Source organism: Sus scrofa, chromosome 8 (genome assembly GCF_054392235.1).
Source record: "Sus scrofa isolate SSC_HxYL_T2T_F1_AM1 chromosome 8, Sscrofa_HxYL_maternal_Yorkshire_Landrace_v2.0, whole genome shotgun sequence".
Lineage (NCBI taxonomy): Eukaryota > Metazoa > Chordata > Mammalia > Artiodactyla > Suidae > Sus > Sus scrofa.
This window is the reverse complement of record NC_139390.1, coordinates 27,826,687-27,844,656: the sequence shown is the minus strand read 5'-3', so window position 1 is coordinate 27,844,656 and position 17,970 is coordinate 27,826,687. Positions and strand designations below refer to the sequence as shown.

The 17,970-nt window shown below is 37.4% G+C and overlaps 1 protein-coding gene across 9 annotated transcripts in view; it reads left to right on the top strand.

Annotated features, from left to right (window-relative positions):
- ARAP2 (ArfGAP with RhoGAP domain, ankyrin repeat and PH domain 2) overlaps positions 1 to 17,970 on the top strand; it is a 173,541-nt gene that overhangs the window by 28,970 nt on the left and 126,601 nt on the right. For 4 of the 9 annotated variants that reach the window (XR_014812288.1, XM_021101091.2, XM_021101087.2 and 1 more), the window contains exons 6-9: positions 1,869 to 1,938; positions 6,580 to 6,633; positions 8,264 to 8,384; positions 16,822 to 17,000. Coding sequence is in view for 6 of the 9 variants with exons in the window: in XM_021101091.2 (XP_020956750.2) it covers positions 1,869 to 1,938; positions 6,580 to 6,633; positions 8,264 to 8,384; positions 16,822 to 17,000 (424 nt within the window). In the remaining 3 variants the exon portion in view is untranslated. Of the gene's footprint in view, positions 1 to 1,868; positions 1,939 to 6,579; positions 6,634 to 7,962; positions 8,181 to 8,263; positions 8,385 to 16,821; positions 17,001 to 17,970 lie in introns of those variants that run through there. The other 5 variants (XR_014812289.1, XM_013978574.3, XM_003128906.5 and 2 more) reach the window with 2 other exon arrangements.

The window sequence follows — 17,970 nt, the reverse complement described above, 5'->3', positions numbered from 1 at the left end:
TACAGACCAGAAGAAGGTAATAAAAGAAGCAGAAGGCTGCGGGGATAAGATGGAAGGAGGGCTGGGGAGTTAATTGTGGTTACATAGTTTCAAGGTCTTCACATGTTTTTTTTTTTTTAATTAATGATTTTTATTTTTTCCATTATAGTTGGTTTATAGTGTTCTGTCAGTTTCTACAGTACAGCAAAGTGACCCAGTCACTCTCTCTCACACACACACACACACACACACACATTATCCTCCATCATGTTCCATCACAAGTGACTAAAGTTCCCTGTGCCATACAGCAGGATCTCATTGCTTATCCACACTAAATGCAATAGTTTGCATCTTTTAAACCCAGACTCCCTGTGGACATGTTCTTATTACTTCATGAAAAAAATTCAGTGCTTATATGTGAAAATGGTGTCCACACTAATGAATTTTGAAACTTTGATCAGCTTTGCTCTAATTTCATTTTAAGTAGAATAAACTGGCTAATGATCAGTGTGGGCGGCTTGCGTATTTCACTAGAGTAATAGGGGCGTGAGGCTCAGGAAACGGCCGGTGAGACAAGTTCTCCACACTTCCTGAAGTGCTTTTTCTATCTTTAAAGCTTTTGCAAACCTCAAAAAGTTAAACCATTTCCTTATCTTAAACATGTTAGAAAACTGCAGAAGGAAAAGGTAGACATGATTACTTACCCGTTTGTTTAGAAATGACTGTTTTTTGAAACAGAAAGTTAGTTTTCATATATTATCTGTGTTAAAGGCTAAAAGTATCTAGATTGTATCAGTTCACACTGAGAGTCATGTAGAGAATAAGATATTCAAGACCTTCAGGATTGCCTGACTTCAGGGAAGGGGACCTAAACAAAGCAACACAAAACAAGCCTAATAGAAATGGGTCTTCACTTTCCCTTTGTATAGTCAGAAAGGTGGTTTTTCTCCTTTATGCCTACATAGGGCACATATGATGACATTATTTTGTTTTTTTCTCATGTCAGTAACCATTTTAAACTTCATTTGCCTTGCATATAATCATTTTTTTTGCAAAATGTTAATGTTTCAGTGAATTTTGGATGATTGCAAATGATTCTCTATATTTAGACAGGGCTTTTTCAGCTTTTTTGATCAGAATTAAATAATATATCTATGTAAATCCAGTTGACAAATCTTTATTATTTCAGCAAAATATTATTCATACTCCAAAGCAAAAATTTAAATAATAAGATAAAATGTTATAAGATTAATGAAGGTTAAGAGTTTATATTACCTTCACTAAGGAATTATCTCCATTAAGGGCTGTGGGTGCAATGATAGTGTTTTCTGGCCACATTTGTATTCCACTCAATCTTACACATGTGGATGATGATACTGTTAGCAGTATCATTTTTTTTTTTTTTTTTGTCTTTTTTAGGGCTACACCCATGGCATATGAAGGTTCCCAGACTAGGGGTCTAATCGGAACTGTAGCTGCCAGCGTACGCCAGAGCCACAGCAACACCAGAGCCACAGCATCGCGGGATCCGAGCCATGTCTGCGACCTACACCACAGCTGACGGCAACGCCAGATCCTTAACCCACTGAGCGAGGCCAGGGATCGAACCCACAACCTCTTGTTTCCTAGTCGGATTCATTAACCACTGAGCCACGACGGGAACTTTTTTTTTTTTTTTAACATACCTGGGTAAACTGATTAGAAAGAGTCATTGTGCTTATTTTCTTCCCTTCATACCATTGCCAAAATTGGACATTATCATGGCCTATTGTTTTCTTTGCTGTTTAACAGCAAATGGTAATGTACTCAATATGGTTATATCACAAATGTATTTAAAACCCAAGGTCATGGTTCTTAAATGTAAAATGACAATTTCATATATTTTACAGAAAACGCATGTTTCAGAAGAGATGGGTGAAATTTGACGGTGTTAGCATTTCTTACTACAATAATGATAAGGTAAGGATGTTTTACAGTTTTCCAAAATTGCCCTATGCATGCTCAGTGTACTTCCATAAACTAAGTATGTGATTTGGTCTTTAAGACTAGGAGTTGAAGTATCAACATGAAAAGAATTTGCATAAGATACGACATTTAACTCTTTTCATAGTCTACCTTTTCCCTGCCACATAAAATTGGGAATTTTAAAAGCTTATGTTCCTGACAATAATTTTTGGAATATATCCTACAAACTGTAGGAATTGCTGTAAGTGATAGCTACATAAGGAATTGTCTTTATCCTAGACAGCACTGAAACTGTTAAGCAGGACATGTTAAAGCAAGGAGAGGTTATTTTGTCCTCCAGAAGAGGTGCGGAAGAACCAAGGAATGCATCTTGCATGAGATTTCTAATTGCCATGGATTTTGAAGAAAGAAGAATGTTTGTACATAGAGAAACTAGAAAGAACAGGATTTGACAGCAGAGAGAACGAGATGCCCAGATTCTCTCATTGCAAAATGGTGTGGGTGAAGGGCATTAGTGGGAGATGACGTTGAGAAGAATGTGTTTGGTGTTAGAGCTCACTGAACATCTTGATGTACAGATGGTTAAAATTCCTCTTTAGGTTATTAGTGGGGTCTTAATAACATGATACTCTTTTGCTCATGTCCTTCTCATTAGGTGTGTGAATGCCTTTATACTTAAGAGATGTAGGCTGAAATACTTAGGAGTGAAGTGTCATTATATCCACAAATGTCTTTCAAATGTTTCCTACCTATATATTTTTATATTTACATATACACATATATGTATCTTTGCACACATGCATAGTTAGATAAAACAAAAAATGACAGTGTTAACAATTGTCAAATTGAGATAGAGGATATGAGTGTTTTGTTGTACTGATCTTTCGACTTCTATGTGTTTGAAAATTTCCTTACGTAAAAAATTGGAACTAATGTATATACTCCATTTTTTGTTAAAATCATATAATTTTACAATCTTAACTATATATGTTCTTTTAATATATTGATTTAACACTTAACCACATTCTCTTATGTCTAGTGTATAGTCTAACCTTATCTTCTCATTATTTAGAGATTTTCGCTGCGTAATATTGGTGTTATTTGTGGCTTGAATAGAGATATAGACTCCTTTTCATGTGTTGATTCTTAGGTACCACAAGGAAGAAGAGCATATGCTTTTAGACAGAAAGTCATATACACTGTGTGCTACAATCCCGAGAATACTAGAAAGTTTAGAGAAGTGTTCATTGGATTCACTTTACAATGATCCTGGTAAAGTGTCAAGTAGGTTTAAACACACCCCTTTGACGTTTGCAAGATGAGATGAACACTTTTAAAAGCTTGTTTTCTACTTTTGGTGTTGTTTTTGGTTTGCTTGTTTATTTGAATGTTGAGACAGTTTATGTGCCTATGATGGGTGCAAAGTAGTCTCTGTCTGATGCAGTCTGACCCCTGGTTTTCTTTAGCACCTTTACCCTTTTCTGGTTTCACTGAAATGAAGAAGAAAACTATTCAGGAGTGAGACAGGCTTCCGTGCTGTCAGGCTCTGTTGGTGTTGGAATCCTTATCCTCATTCGGGAGAGAGAATTTCTAGTATCTCTGACCAAGGGGACGCAGTCTGTCCTTGAAAAGGTCATCTCAACTGTATTGGGGAGATGAGTGGTTATCCACATTGATGCAGTAAAAGTGATGCAGCCTTGGTTTGAAATTGAGATTAAAAGTTTATGTTAAAATGAATTGTTACAAATTCTTTAGCTTGACATGAAAATTTAAAAAAAAATTGTTGTTTCCCATGGAATTTCATTCCTTTATTATTCAGATGATTGGTTTCATGTTGGCAAAACCCCCCAAATACTAGGATGAGTGTTTCCTAAAAAGAGAAATGTTTTCTGGTGTGACTCTTATGGCAAAAAGGGATGGATTGATGGACTGGGAAGAGGGGATTTCAAGGTCAGTTAACAGAGGGTTTTGATGTGACCACATCTTCTATTTCAGCCAGATGTGCAGTTTTCATGGGCCTATGCGTGGAGAGGTTGGGTCTTTCAGTGTTTAAATGTGCACTTGACGAGCATATAGTTGAGCTTTCAGGAGGTAGTTTGCAGAGATGCCTGTTTCCATAGTTTTCTTCTGCTTTCTCCAATGCTGCTCAATCATGTCTCAGCAAGGCCTTTTCATTGTATTACCGAAAATGGCATCATCCCAACAGCCTGGATAGCTTATCACCTGCCAAGAAATCTAATGCACCCCCATTCTTCCTCAGCTGTGGGCAGAATTGCCCTGTGGTCGTTTCATTGTCTGCAAGTGGTAGATAAATGACAAACTTGACCTAGATATCTGTGTGTTATAAGCTCAAGGGATGCTTTAGAATTTCTTTCCTTAAGGAAAATTTTTTATCTGAAAAATGCAGTCATTTTGCGCCTAGTGTCATTTAGTCTAGTTTTTTCTTTTTTTCTTTTCTTTTCTTTCCCTGTATTGTTTTTACTGTGTGTTAGAAGAGACTTACAAAATCAACTCTACAGTGTAAAAAATTATTTTAGAATCTCATAATAGATTATAAATGAGCCCTTTGAGAAATTACAGTTTCCTGAGGTTAAAGTGACATAGTATTTTACTTCTTAAGTACATTTTGATCACTTCTGGGGAATTTATTTTTCTGTTAGTCTTCTGTAAGTACTCACCTGTTGAACAACATTATTATAGGCATGTAGGCAAGTTGTTATATTTTTAAGGGATTTTTAAAAAAAATCTCTCTGAAGAGGTTTAGAAGGAAGAAAGATCTCCTTTTTACAATTCCTGTGTCTTTCCCTACAAGGCTGCTTGATTCTTCTCTACTGAAAAAATGGGTTAATGTTAACATTTTATTCAAAAAATAGTTTATTATCTCTCTAGAGATGTGTTTTTATAAGCTCCTCTAATTCTTAGGCAAAACGCAATTTGAGAATGGATCACCAGGAGGATAAAGTGTAAATAAATGTTTTTGGATATTCTGGATTTTTCACTGTCTGGTTTCATCCACTTCAAACCTAGAGTCAGAGAGGCCCTTTCATTTTCTCCAAGGATGCTATGCCCCTTCCCATGTCTGAGGTTGCCTGACAATATGGGAGACATTCCCTCCCTCTTGGTAATTGCTAGAGTCCTTAGTGGTGTAGTATTGATTGGTATTGGCCTTGTAACCCACCTGCATTTATTGAGTTTTCTTTATTAAGCCAATCATGTCATTGATTTCCTTGCGGTGACCTTTTTCAACAGTGTGGATACCCTGTAGGAAACCTGAGTCTATCTTTTCCTATATTTTCACCCCCTTGGTTTTGCACTTCCATCTGTATCTTGTTAGCCATTGCCATCCATGAGAATCCTGTGCACATGTCAAAACCCATCTTGCTCTCCTTCTCTATGAATCTTTGCCTTATTTTCTCCAACTGTGACATTTGAACAATGATGCGCAGGAAAGGGCAGAGGGAAAACAAGCTGAAATTAGAGAGGTAGATCAGGAGAGTGTGCAATAGATTAGGCATTAATTTATTATGGTTTACAGTGGAAGTGATAAAAAATGAACTTAGAAAAATACTAAAAATGAACAGTCAGTTTGTACAAGTTATATTGATTGGACATAGGATTTATTCATTCAGAAAATGTTTATGCAATTTGGATTATGTGAAAGGTGATGAAGACAATAGACATATGACCCGTAGTCAGTTTGGAAAGACTGGTTTTTTGTTTGTTTTTTTGTCTTTTTAGGGCCACACTGGCAGCATATGGAAGTTCCCAACTAGGAGTCGAATCAGAGCTGTAGTTGTTGGCCTATGCCACAGCCGCAGCAAGGCAGGACCTGAGCCATATCTATTACCTACACCATAGTTCACAGCGATGCTGGATCCTTAAGTTACTGAGCGGGGCCAGGGATCGAACCTGCGTCTTTCTGGGTACTAGTCAGGTTTGTTACCACTGAGCCACAAGAGAACTCTTGGAAAGACTGTATTAATAAAGTGATCACATAGTAAACATAAAAATCACCATTTCAGCTAGAGTTATTAAATGCTATAAAAGAAGAGTAGAGTTGCTATTAGCTTAAATTAGGGTTGTCTGTTTAGGTGAGGATAAGGGGCCTGAGAGAAGGGACCTGTCAGAGGGCTTTTCCCAGGGGCACATATTTGAAATAGGAAAGATGTTGAGGCAGTAAGTATGTGAAGATGGGTAGGAAAACCTGTGCCTTACAGGACAGAGTGTGCAGAGCCACCGGATGGAGCAGAGCCGCAGTGTGTTCCGGAACCTCAGGAAGGAGCAGGTGACTAGAAAGAATCAGAAAGTAGTGGGGAACAAGCTGGCACTGTGGCTATAGGGAGAATCCCACATTACCTGGGTGCAAAAGATTAACCCAAAGTCAAAGTCCAGTTTAAGACTGGTTGCCTAGAAGAGTGATAATTTAATGAATAGACATAGAGGAAGAGTATGTTTTCAGGAGATAATTCAGTTTTAAAGTTTGAGGTACTTATAGGACAGTGTATGTAACACTGAGGATCCAAAATATGAGCGTGGAATTGACAGACATGGACAAGGAGGAGGGAAGAGGCGCATTGTTGAAATTTCCGCATGAAGTTGGTAGTTGAAATAGTAAGAAGGGATTTTCTTTCTTAGGGAGAGAAGATAAAACCAAAAAAATGGAAAATAAGGAGAAGAAAGAGTTATTCTGTAAGTACTTATTCCTTGACACCATCTCCTTTTTCTGCGAAATTGCCCCTTCATCTTCCTGGATCACAGTTCGAGGATCTTACTTGATTTTTGCTGCTTGAGAGGACAAAGGAAATCCTTCATGGCATTGTTATTGAGGACGGCATTAAAGAGTAGATAGGATTTTGATGGGTACAGTAAGTCAGGGTTTGGGGATTGCGGCAGAGGCAGTGGAGGAGAGGACACGCTAACGAAGAGGCAGTACCATGACAGTACGATATATCTCCTCAACTGAAGAGGGTAAATCTCTTAGTTGCTCACAGTGGCTGTCTTTTACCTATCTGCTCTCTGTGGCTGAAGTTTGCTGCTGGGAGGAATATGAACGTGATACTTGTGCTCTCCCGTATCATGGGATGGTTTTAGGACATTCTTCTCCTAAGCAGTTGTTTCAAATACTTGGGACCTGCTCAAAAGTAGTGATGGTTCCATGGGATGATGTTGTGGAAGGGAATTGTAGGAGAAACCCCATAAAGTTGTGTCCAAATTCTTTCTGACACTCAAGATCTCTCATAATATGACCTTGATTTATGTTTTTAGCTCCATCTCTTTTGACTCCACACTGCAGCTCCTCTTACTTCTCTGCTTTACACCTGCCTCTATCATTCAATCTTTGCAGTCAGGATGCCCCTACCTCCCACCCCTCACTTATCTATTTGGTTAACTTAAGTTTTCTTATAGTCAGGTTCAGATGTCATTGATTCTGTGACAATACTTCTGACCTCTTGGAAGCTGAACTGAGGATTCTCATCTTGGTACTTATTTCCCTTAGTTTGTACTCAGTTTTAAACTGTTCTCTCAATTTTTCCTTTTGAGGCTGCTGAAATGTATAAATATTCTGAATGTTCTTCCCAACACAGGGCCCAGAAAATACTACAGGCTTAGTAAATAGTTGAAATTGTGGAGCGGTTATCATGCCAAATGGTTTAGCAGGATCTAGGAAAACAAGACTGAGAAAGTTATCACGAGTCCTAAGAATTACTTTCTTGAACAAAATTGTAAATTGCATGCCTGTGTCAATTGCACATAGCCAAGTCCTTGTTTTTTCACTCTTTAGTCCTGGGAGAATAAAAAGTAAAGGGATGCAGGGTAAGATTAAGGTCTTCATCATCAGGGCATTGAGTTAATATTGTTAATTGACATAACCCAACAGTCTGGTTTCTTAGATAATATTCTTGTTGTTCACAATATGTAGCAGTAGTTTTGAAATGGTTTAGTTACAGTACCTGTGATGGCCAGCAGATGCCTGCAAACACCATAAAATCATTTAGACCAGATTGTTTCAAGGAACATACTGCTGTTTTTCAGAACTACGTATTGCAGGCCTAGTAAGATTATTTGTGTATGATTCATTGCCTTTTAATTCCAGATGAAGAGAAAATTAGAAAAGACATCTCACTTGGAAGGGGCACTTATCATTTTCCTTTCAGGGGAATTATATATATGAGAGGATATATGCTATTGTATGTGATGTAAAACATTTATATTGAAACTATGAAAGAGAAACTCTTGTAAGTATTGTACCATTATGTTTTTGATCAGGGAATCTTACTTTAATGTTTTCTTTATGTATCTTTTTCTCTAACCAATACAGGAGAAGTATTCAAAAGGAATAATTCCCCTTTCTGCTATATCTACAGTACGAGTTCAAGGAGACAACAAATTTGAAGTTGTTACAACACAGAGAACTTTTGTTTTTAGAGTAGAAAAAGAAGGTAAGATTCTTTCTTTATCCCTATAAAAGTATAGACATTAATTTCTGACCAATTAGATTTAATAAACCAGTTAAGCTAGCAGTGTCAGGAGATCTTTAAATATGTTACTTTTGAATAATTTCCATTTTATATTAATTTTTTGAGTGCTATAATATTAAACCATAACCAAATTGACGTCTTCTTTCATGCAACAAATATTTATGCAAATCTATGACGTGACAAGGACTCTTCTAAATTTAGGGTTCACTCTTCTTTCATGCAACAAATATTTATGCAAATCTATGAAGTGCCAAGGACTCATCTAAATTTGGGGTATATAACAGTGAAAAAAAGTGGACAAAAATGCTGCTCCTATGGAGCTCACCTTTAGCAAAATAGTTATTTAATATGGAAGAATAATTTTCTAACAAAAGATTGGTTTTATGAAGTGTGTGTATGGATGGCTAGTGAACATGTAGGCATAGTAATCATTCTGATATCAATTTTGGAGTATCTTTTATATTTCTTGAGTTTTTCTCGCCTGTACCATCTGGTGAAAATCAATCTAAAAATGGCATGTAGTTCGCGGATGGAGTCTAAACCTTCAAATCTTCTCTAACTTTTTTTTTAGGAGGAGGGGGAGGAGAGACAAGGGACTTAAAAGTTCTCTGTTGTAAATTTGGTTGACTGTCAATATATCAGTACTATAAACCTCACCACTTTTAAATCATGTTGATGAGGCCATCTTCATTAACTGAAGAATTAGAATTTTAAACTTATTTTAAAACCTCCTATTTTAGTAGATGATAATTTGATTTTTGAAACTACTTCTTGGTACTTCATTATTTGAATAATAGTGATTTGGAAATATTACTGAATACTTGATATTTGCTGAATGCTTCATTTTTATGATAGTCTTATAAGGTTCATAGTTATCCTGTTTTAGACATAGAAATATTTACCTTTTATAAACTATAACAGTATGAGCTCTTAGGGGGCAATATTTATCTTTTTTAAACTGCTGGATTCCTATATATTCAATAAGTATATAATATTTATTGAATGTTTTCCATGTGCTAATGCATGGCATGTGGAAAGCAGTCAATACATAGTATATATCACTGAAAAGCTTCTGTTATTGCTTGGGATGATCAGTCAATAGATAAGCCCTACTGTTGTTCACACTGGGGAAAATTTTTTTTTCCAAACTGAGTCATTCACTGTCTATTTGTGAAATCAGTGTATGGTTTTTGGTGGTTTCCCCCCCAACACCAAAAATCCGTAAAAAGAAAAAAAGCAAGCAAATAGAATAAGGAATATCAAAGTGCATTGGTTACAGTAAGCATAAGTATAATGTGAAACAGACTTTTATGTGTGTTGCCCAGGTGTAATGTAGAAAGTGTTTCTCACTTGACTTGCTATTGAAAAAGAAAAAGAAAAAAGTCCAGAAATGTAGACTAGAGCCGAGGTTGGCAAACTGGCCTGTAGCCTAAATCTGGCCCATTGCTTGTTTTTTGTAAGTACAATTTGGTTAGACCAGCCACACTGATTCATGTGTATGTTGCCTTATGGCTGCTATTGTGCCTCAGTGGAAGCGTTGAGTAGTTGTGGCAAGCTGTGTGGCCAAGAAAGTCTAGGATATTTACTGTCTGGCCCTTGACAGAAAAAGTGTGCCAACCCTTATCCTAGAGTAGTTTATAAGGACATATGTATTGTGAATCACTGCCTGAAATTCAGAAAGTTATCCACACTTGTACTTGAAATCACAGATTCCGCATTTGTTAAAACACATGGCATTGCTCCTCTCGACTGGCTATCAGGATGCTCTTTCCTGTTGCTCTGGCTTCTACTGCCCGGAGGTGATTGCCTGTTTCTTTGAGGTGCTTATCCTCTTACCCTTGGCTTCTCATAGTGAAATTCACATATGCCCCAAAGTCTGCATTTTAAGATAGATATACTAAATAAAGCTTCCAACTTGTGTGAAAATCTGCTTAGCCATGTTTACTTCCTGTAGTTAAAAATTAAACAGATACATTTTATTTAAATAAAATGTATCAACCCACACATGTTTAAAAGTTATGTGTTTGCCATTGACCAATAAGTTCTTCTGTGGCTCTAGTTCATCTTTATGATGTAAACGTGGTATATGAATTTCCTGCACCTTAGTATGAATTATTGTTAAATAAGTCTTAGGTCTTTAGTTTTTGAAACTGTGAAAATACTGCTTCAGTGAAAACTGATAACGATCCACATAGAATTGCTGAATATGTTCTTTTCAGTGAAAGTCATCTGTATATAGAAACAACTCACATTTTTTTTTTTGTCTTTTTTTTTTTTTTTTGGCCTTTTCTAGGGCCGCTCCCGCGGCATATGGAGGTTCCAGGCTAGGGGTCTAATCGGAGCTATAGCCACTGGCCTACGCCAGAGCTACAGCAACACCAGATCCGAGCCTCATCTGTGACCTACACCACAGCTCACGGCAACGCCGGATCCTTAACCCACTGAGCAAGGCCAGGGATCGAACTTGCAACCTCATGGTTCCTAGTCGAATTCGTTAACCACTGTACCACAACGGGAACTCCAACTCACATTTTTAAAGGATGTGTTGAGATGTATGTCTATATGTCTCTGTATATATGTATATATATATATATATAAATGACATATGTCTATGTATTTAGTATGGAACCTTCAAAAAGATACTAAGTATGTTTTATTAAGTGTTTTTTCCTCCTTTCATGTATAAAAATGATTCCTTTTAATTTGGTGGAATCTGTGAAATCAACCAGAGTATCTTGTAAAAAACTTGATGAAATTTAAGCCAAATTGAACTATGCCTCAATCTAATGAAAAGGCAAAATCAAAGTTTAGAGCAGAAAGGGGCAGTAGTTTGAGATCTTAACAGAGGTGGATTCTTCATTTTTGGTGACAAGATTCTGAGTGACCTATATACACAACTGCCCTCTGTCTCCCCTGAAACCAGTGTCACTGTATGTAAACTGCTGCATTGACACTGGCATTGCTAAGAGATTACAATTTAGCATCTTTCCCCCACACATTTTCTAAGTCTTCAGTTCCCCCTGGGTTTCCTAGTGAAATATTATTTCTTTCTTAGTTGAAAGTTAATTATATTGAAATAGTGACATCTTTAAAATTCTCTTCTTCAACTAGAAAATTTAGCCTGATTCCTTTTGTCTGCAAGCAGAACTGCTTGAATTGCTCAGAGGGTCGTAATAGTTAATGATCTCTCTAGTCAGCCTCACTTCCCTTGGCACCTGTGGTCCTACAGGTGTTTTGTTACTTCAAAGAACAGGTGATGAGAGTTCGCGTCGTGGCACAGCAGAAACGATATGACTATGATACGTTTATACAGGGTAACAGAAAAGGACCCATGAGGATGTGGGTTCCATCTCTGGTCCCATTCAGTGGGTCGGGGATCCGGTGTTACCATGAGTTGTGGTGTAGGTCGCATTTGAGGCTCGGATCCGGCATTTCTCTGGCTGTGGTGTAAGCCAGCAGCTGCAGCTCTAATTTGGACCCTAGCCTGGGAATTTACGTATGCTGCGGGTCCAGCCCTAAAAAGCGAAACAAATGGAAAACAAACAAACAAACAAAAAAAAAACCAGGTAATGTTTTGAATGGGCAACTCTCATAGTTAGAAGAAGTCTTAAGAATCCTGAGTGGTCATTCCCTTTTCAGGTCCATTTTCAGTACTGGCTCTTGGCTGCAGATCCCATGTTTTGTGTTCACTTCTCCTGATTCTAGACCGTCTAGCCCAGGGGTTGGTGGGAGGCAGGCAAGGAAAAAACTGAGTTATGCCCTTGATTCTGTTTCTCACAACCTCATACCGCCCCCTTGTGGCAGACCTGAAACTGCAAGGCCTTTTTTTTTTTTTTTTTTTTTTTTTAAGAACACTTGGGAATTTGGGATAAAAAAATATAAATTCCCTTAGTTGGTTTGGGCAATCAGACTTAGCTGTTTTTGAAATCTTCCTTGTTTTCAGAAGTAAGGCATGGAACATTTGCTATGTGGGCGGAGAGCCAGGGGAGTTGAAAGTTCTCTGTTGTGTGCTTTGATTGCTTTCATAATGTAAAAGGCCCCAAACTGTGGAGTCATTGTGGAATCATTTCCTGGCTCACTCACATCCAAGCCATCCGCAAATCTTAGCTGTTCGACTTGACTTTGGAAATAAGTCTGGATGTTGACGAAGTCTCAGCATCCCCATTGCTCTCACTGCCCTACAAGCCGCCACTTCTATATGGATGATTGTCATAACCTCCTTTGACCAGCTGCAGGCATATTATGAGTACAGTTGTCAGAGCGATCATTCAACAAGACAGTCAGGACCTGTCAGCCCATTTCAAATGCTCTGTAGTCTTTCCAGCTCACGGAGAATGAAGTACTTGTGCTGTCTAGAGGGTCCTGCATGGTCTGGCCCTGGTCTCTCTGTCCTTGTTTCCTTCTGGTCTTCCTCATTCACTGCATTGCAGTATGGGGGCCTCTTGTCCCATGAACATTGCCAAACCCATGGTTGCCTTGGCCTTGACATTTGCTGCTTTCTATATTCTAGAACGCTCTTCCTCCAGCCGTCTTCCTGCCTTGTTTCATCACTTCCACTTCCTTTAGGCTTTTGCTCAGCTATCACCTACTTTGAAGACTTTTTCTACTACCCTGTGTAAAAGAGCACTTTCTGCACCTTGAAGCTGTGCTTTACTTTATCCCTTTTCCCTTTGTCACTGTGTTACATATATCTACGTTTTATTGCCTTCCACCTTTCACAAGAGTGTAAACTTCTGGAGAATCAGGCCATGATCTGCCTTGTTCACTTCTTCATTCCTAGCATTCAGAATCGGGCTTAGAACATGGTAGACACTCCATAGACTTTTGCGTGAATGAATCACTATCAATCTCAAGAACAACCCTGGTGTGTAATAATTCCTTCTCTAGTATCGATCATGGGTTACACTAAGGCCTTGGGATCTTTAGTTAGATTATATTATATCTAAAGGTAAGAGTACATCCAAACTTTGTTAGATTCTTTTGTTGATGTTTTACATGGCTTTTGTGTAGTAAGTCCTCATGTAACAGTCCTTTGTTGCTAATGAATATTCCTACTGCTACATCCAGTAGGCCAGGGGATGTTAAGTCTCTCCTGTTGATTTTAACCTCTTTTCTCTTCTATACACTCTGAGTTGGCCTTCCTGAAAACATTAAGAACTAATTTGAGGTTTGAGGGGATTGCTTTTTTTTTTTTTTATTTACACTCTAGCATAACTACAAGAAAGTAACGATTTTTTTCCCCCTACTCCTTTTTTTTTTTCCATTTTTCCAACCTCGAATGCTCTACTCTGAGCAAGAACATATATAGGTTGGAGCATATTCTCAGAGGGAATAGTGCTGAGCCAGTGCTGAGATCAAGATAGATGCTCACTAAACATTTGCTATTGGAAAGAATAAAAGTACTTTGGTATGAAGAATAGACAAAAGCCAGCATAGCACATATAGATTTGCCTGTACTCAAGGGGAAATTATTATTTGCTTTGGAATATTGTGACTTATCAAAGCATATTCTTCATGTCCAAGTGTGCACACTTTGAACAGCCAAATACCAGTGACACTTGTAATCTCTTTTATTGTGTTTGGCTTGTCTGTATCACTGTTTATCTTCATTGGCATGGGTAATTAAATATAAACTGCATGTTACTATTCAGTCCTGTTTTTCTTCATGACTGTTTACTTCCTATTAGTAAATGAGGCCCTCAGAAGCTAGATAATTCTTTTGGGCTATATGGGAAGCATTTGTTGAGATGCAGCCATAATATACTTAAGTGCAACAGTTAATCTGATTGCCAGTTTCAAATTATTTCCTGACAAACGGAGATATATGCTAATAATAGTCTGGAAACCACAGTCACTTTGGCCCAGTTCATTAAATCATGACCCACATTTCAAATGCAGTGATGTATGTGGATTAACAGTAACAAAAATATTATATACCATTTACTTGGCAGGAATATCTTGTGTGTACTTAATGATCACAAATAATCACCATGTAAAGTGGAAGGTCTGTTCTATTCCCGAAAATGTAGTACATTACCACAGTCCAGTCTGGATCTGTTTATATAGATGTAAACTGTACAGTAGCTGCTGTGTATTGACATAGGCTTCATTACCTGAATATTTCCATGTCTTTTTCTTTATAATGATGCTGGGAACGTTTGAGAATATTTCATCCTGATGTGTATGGACAAACACTGTTACTTGGGGATTATGGAATACCCACAATAAAATATTGTTGGGTGAGTTTTTAATAAATACTTTGGCCTCGGTCATTAAGGACCCAATTAATTGGATTTAATAGCTTTGAAGGTGAGCGAGAATGAGGACAATTTATAAATGGACTCATATTACAGAATAACTCTGATCCATGTTTGAATGTAGGCAAGTCTCCTAGACTTGTTTCAATCTGCAATGACATTACCTCTGACCAGACCTGACTAAGGGGAGGACCTGAGATTCCAGTCGGTTTCTCAAGCTGGGTCCTGCTTACCCTTTCCTTCTTGAAAAAAATTTTCCTGCCTGGAATTCAGTCTGTTTTGTTTGCTTTTTTCCTTTTTACCTTCTCAACCACATCACCAGTTGATTTTTGCTGGCCTGCTTTCTAGCCTCCTAGAATCAGTTATACCTCAAGTGTGTACCATTTCTCCTCCTTTGACATTAAACGTTTATCCACTGCCATGAATCTTCTCTGGTATCAGTTACCTTCATTCACATATTACTGTCAGTCTGCCTAGATGCTCATGTCAGGGCGTTGAAAACCTCAGGTGGTTCTGTTAATAGACCCTTCTGCCTTCTTTGGTCAATCTATGATACCAAGCTACCTTTTGTTTGAGTAAATTTTTTTTTTTTTTTTGGTGAACACCCTTCAAACATCCAAACCACAGCTATTTCTTTTCTTATTCCCTTTTATGTCTTGACTCTTTACATGTTCATTTTTTCCCCCCATTTTCTTTGTAACTTTAAGTCTCTTTTGCCTTATCCCTGACCTTCAAGCTCTTGGTTTGTCATCATCCTGATCATGTCGCTTTCTTCCTAAGAATTCTGAAATGATTTTCTTTTGCCTCCATAATAAAAATGACCAAATTTCTTATATTGGCAATTCAGGGTTTATAGCCATATTTTCCCATTATTTCTTTGTGAGTTCAAAATCATAAATGTACCCATTTATAAGTTAGTCTCTGAACAGATGTTGGTTGTTTCTGGTTTTGTTCTTGTGTTCCCTCCACCTAGAATACTGTTTTGCTTTTCTTTCTCCCAAACTCCAATTTTATCTTTTAAATTGTTCCTCATCCTCAAGACCTAGCACAGATATCCTTTCTTTTCCTCATAGTGCCAAGAACAGTTGTTCTGAGAGTTAAACCATTTGATTCTAATTTTAACACTACCTTGCTATATAACCTTCAGAAAATAACTTACCTCCATTGAACTGACTCATATATTATTTGATCCCATTTGTATGACATTTATAGTATTCTGTGTTACATTACGTGTTCATATCTAACCTGACTTAATCAGCTATAAGTTGCTCTTTGGGGACTAGATTAGAATCCTTAATTCTGTGACACAGTGTGTTGTACATAATTGAAGGTCACTTGGCTTTTGTGGAAGGAGTGAGAGAACCAAGTGTTAATTTAACAAATGAGATGCTATTGTTAGCGACGGATGGGAATGGAATGGGTGAGTGAATATCGAGGCAAACATGCTCTTGAGTAGATTCCAAGTGTCTGTTAGAAAGTAAGCTCTTCTGGATAATTTAGGAACTGCATTGCTAGGTACAATCTGTTACCTGTTCAGTAGCTATATTACTTTTTTTTTTACATTAAAAGAGACAATTAAATTTCATGAATAAAATTTTTTAAAATGCTCCTTAGATGTTAATATGGATACACATCACCCGGAGATGATCTTAAAATATAGGTTCTGATTCATCAAGTCTGGAGAGGGGGGTCTTGGATTTTGCATTACTGTTCAGCTCCCAGGTGAGGCCAGTAGTATTAGTTCTAGGTAGGACAGTTGAGTACCAGTTGGCCCTCTGTATCTGTGGATTCTACCTACATGGTTATTTTTGACCCCCAAAATTTGGTGGAACTCATGACTGGTGAACCTGGGGATGCAGAGGGTGGACTGTAAGGAGCTTGAGCATCTGCAGAATTTCATATCTGCAGGGGGTCATGGAACCAATCACCTGTGCATCCCAAGGATAACTCATAAGTGTGTTACTTCTTTCCCCTAACAGAATCAGGCTATTGGCCCTGCTGACAATACCATTAAGATTGTGGTTCTAGGAAAGAATCTGTAAACTATCTGTTCCAGATAAAATAAATTTCTTTCCACATGTCTATATCTTTCTAACTTACTAAGCACAGATACATGTATTTTCTCCTGTCTTTATTTTCAGAGGAGAGAAATGACTGGATCAGCATACTGTTAAATGCACTGAAATTACAGGCCCTTTCCTCACAGTCTCAAGCAGCTGTTGCACCTGAGAAATGTGGATATCTTGAACTGAGAGGTTATAAAGCCAAAATTTTTACTGTGTTAAGTGGGAACAGTGTGTGGCTCTGCAAAAATGAACAGGTGAGCTATGTAACAGTAATTGCAAATTGTGGTTCCTAACGTTGCAAACTGCATGAACAACTGTGCTTTGTTTGTGCAACTTATAAATGTTTTTACTGATGGAATTTTGCTTTTGTCTTGTACACTCCACTAAAGATGACAAAGAGTTGCTTTGTTGAATTTTCTCCATTCCACCAACAGCAGGAAGGTAATCTACATCAAATTTGAAACTGGATATAGCCTTTTGAAGGAACTGAAGAAGTAGAATCAATGCAAAATAATTTTTGAAAAGTATTCTTTAGCTAGAGTAACATTACAAAACTACATGAGAGAATAATTAAGAACCAATTAACTAGTACAGCTGTTGATGAAATAGGGCTCTTTCTGCACCTGTTGTATTTCTTTTGTTTTGTGATTGAAATGATAGAGTAGGCACAAGTAACATATTTTCTTGAGTCTACAGGGGTTTTTTGGAGCAGATACGTTGCTTGCAGAGGAGATAATTTACTAGAGGGAAGTGATTGACATGTACACATACACATATATATATAAATAAGGTAAACTTGGGATATTTGGTTAACATCAAAGGACTCAGTAGAGAATTTAAATGTTTAGAGGAGGCTGTTGCTCAAGTTTTAACAAATTCTATAGACTCCATTTGATTCTGGAGACTTTCTCTCTAATCTATCTGTTTTTTAATATGTAGAAGACAATTATTTTCTTACTTTTTTTTAGTAATGAATTTTTAATCTTTCAGCCTAGAATATATTAGCTGCTGAGTCATTATTTGTGGAATTAATAACATTATTTATTTTTGGATAAATGATCTCAGATGAACTCATTTTGTGACAAATTACAATGAGTTACTATAAGGTGAAATACAAATGCCGACTATTTTCAGAACCAAAAAAATGGAGATAGTAACTCAAAATAAACAGTAGTTTCAAAAAACATAGCTGTAGATCTTTCCAAGGCATCCTCTGAACTTCAG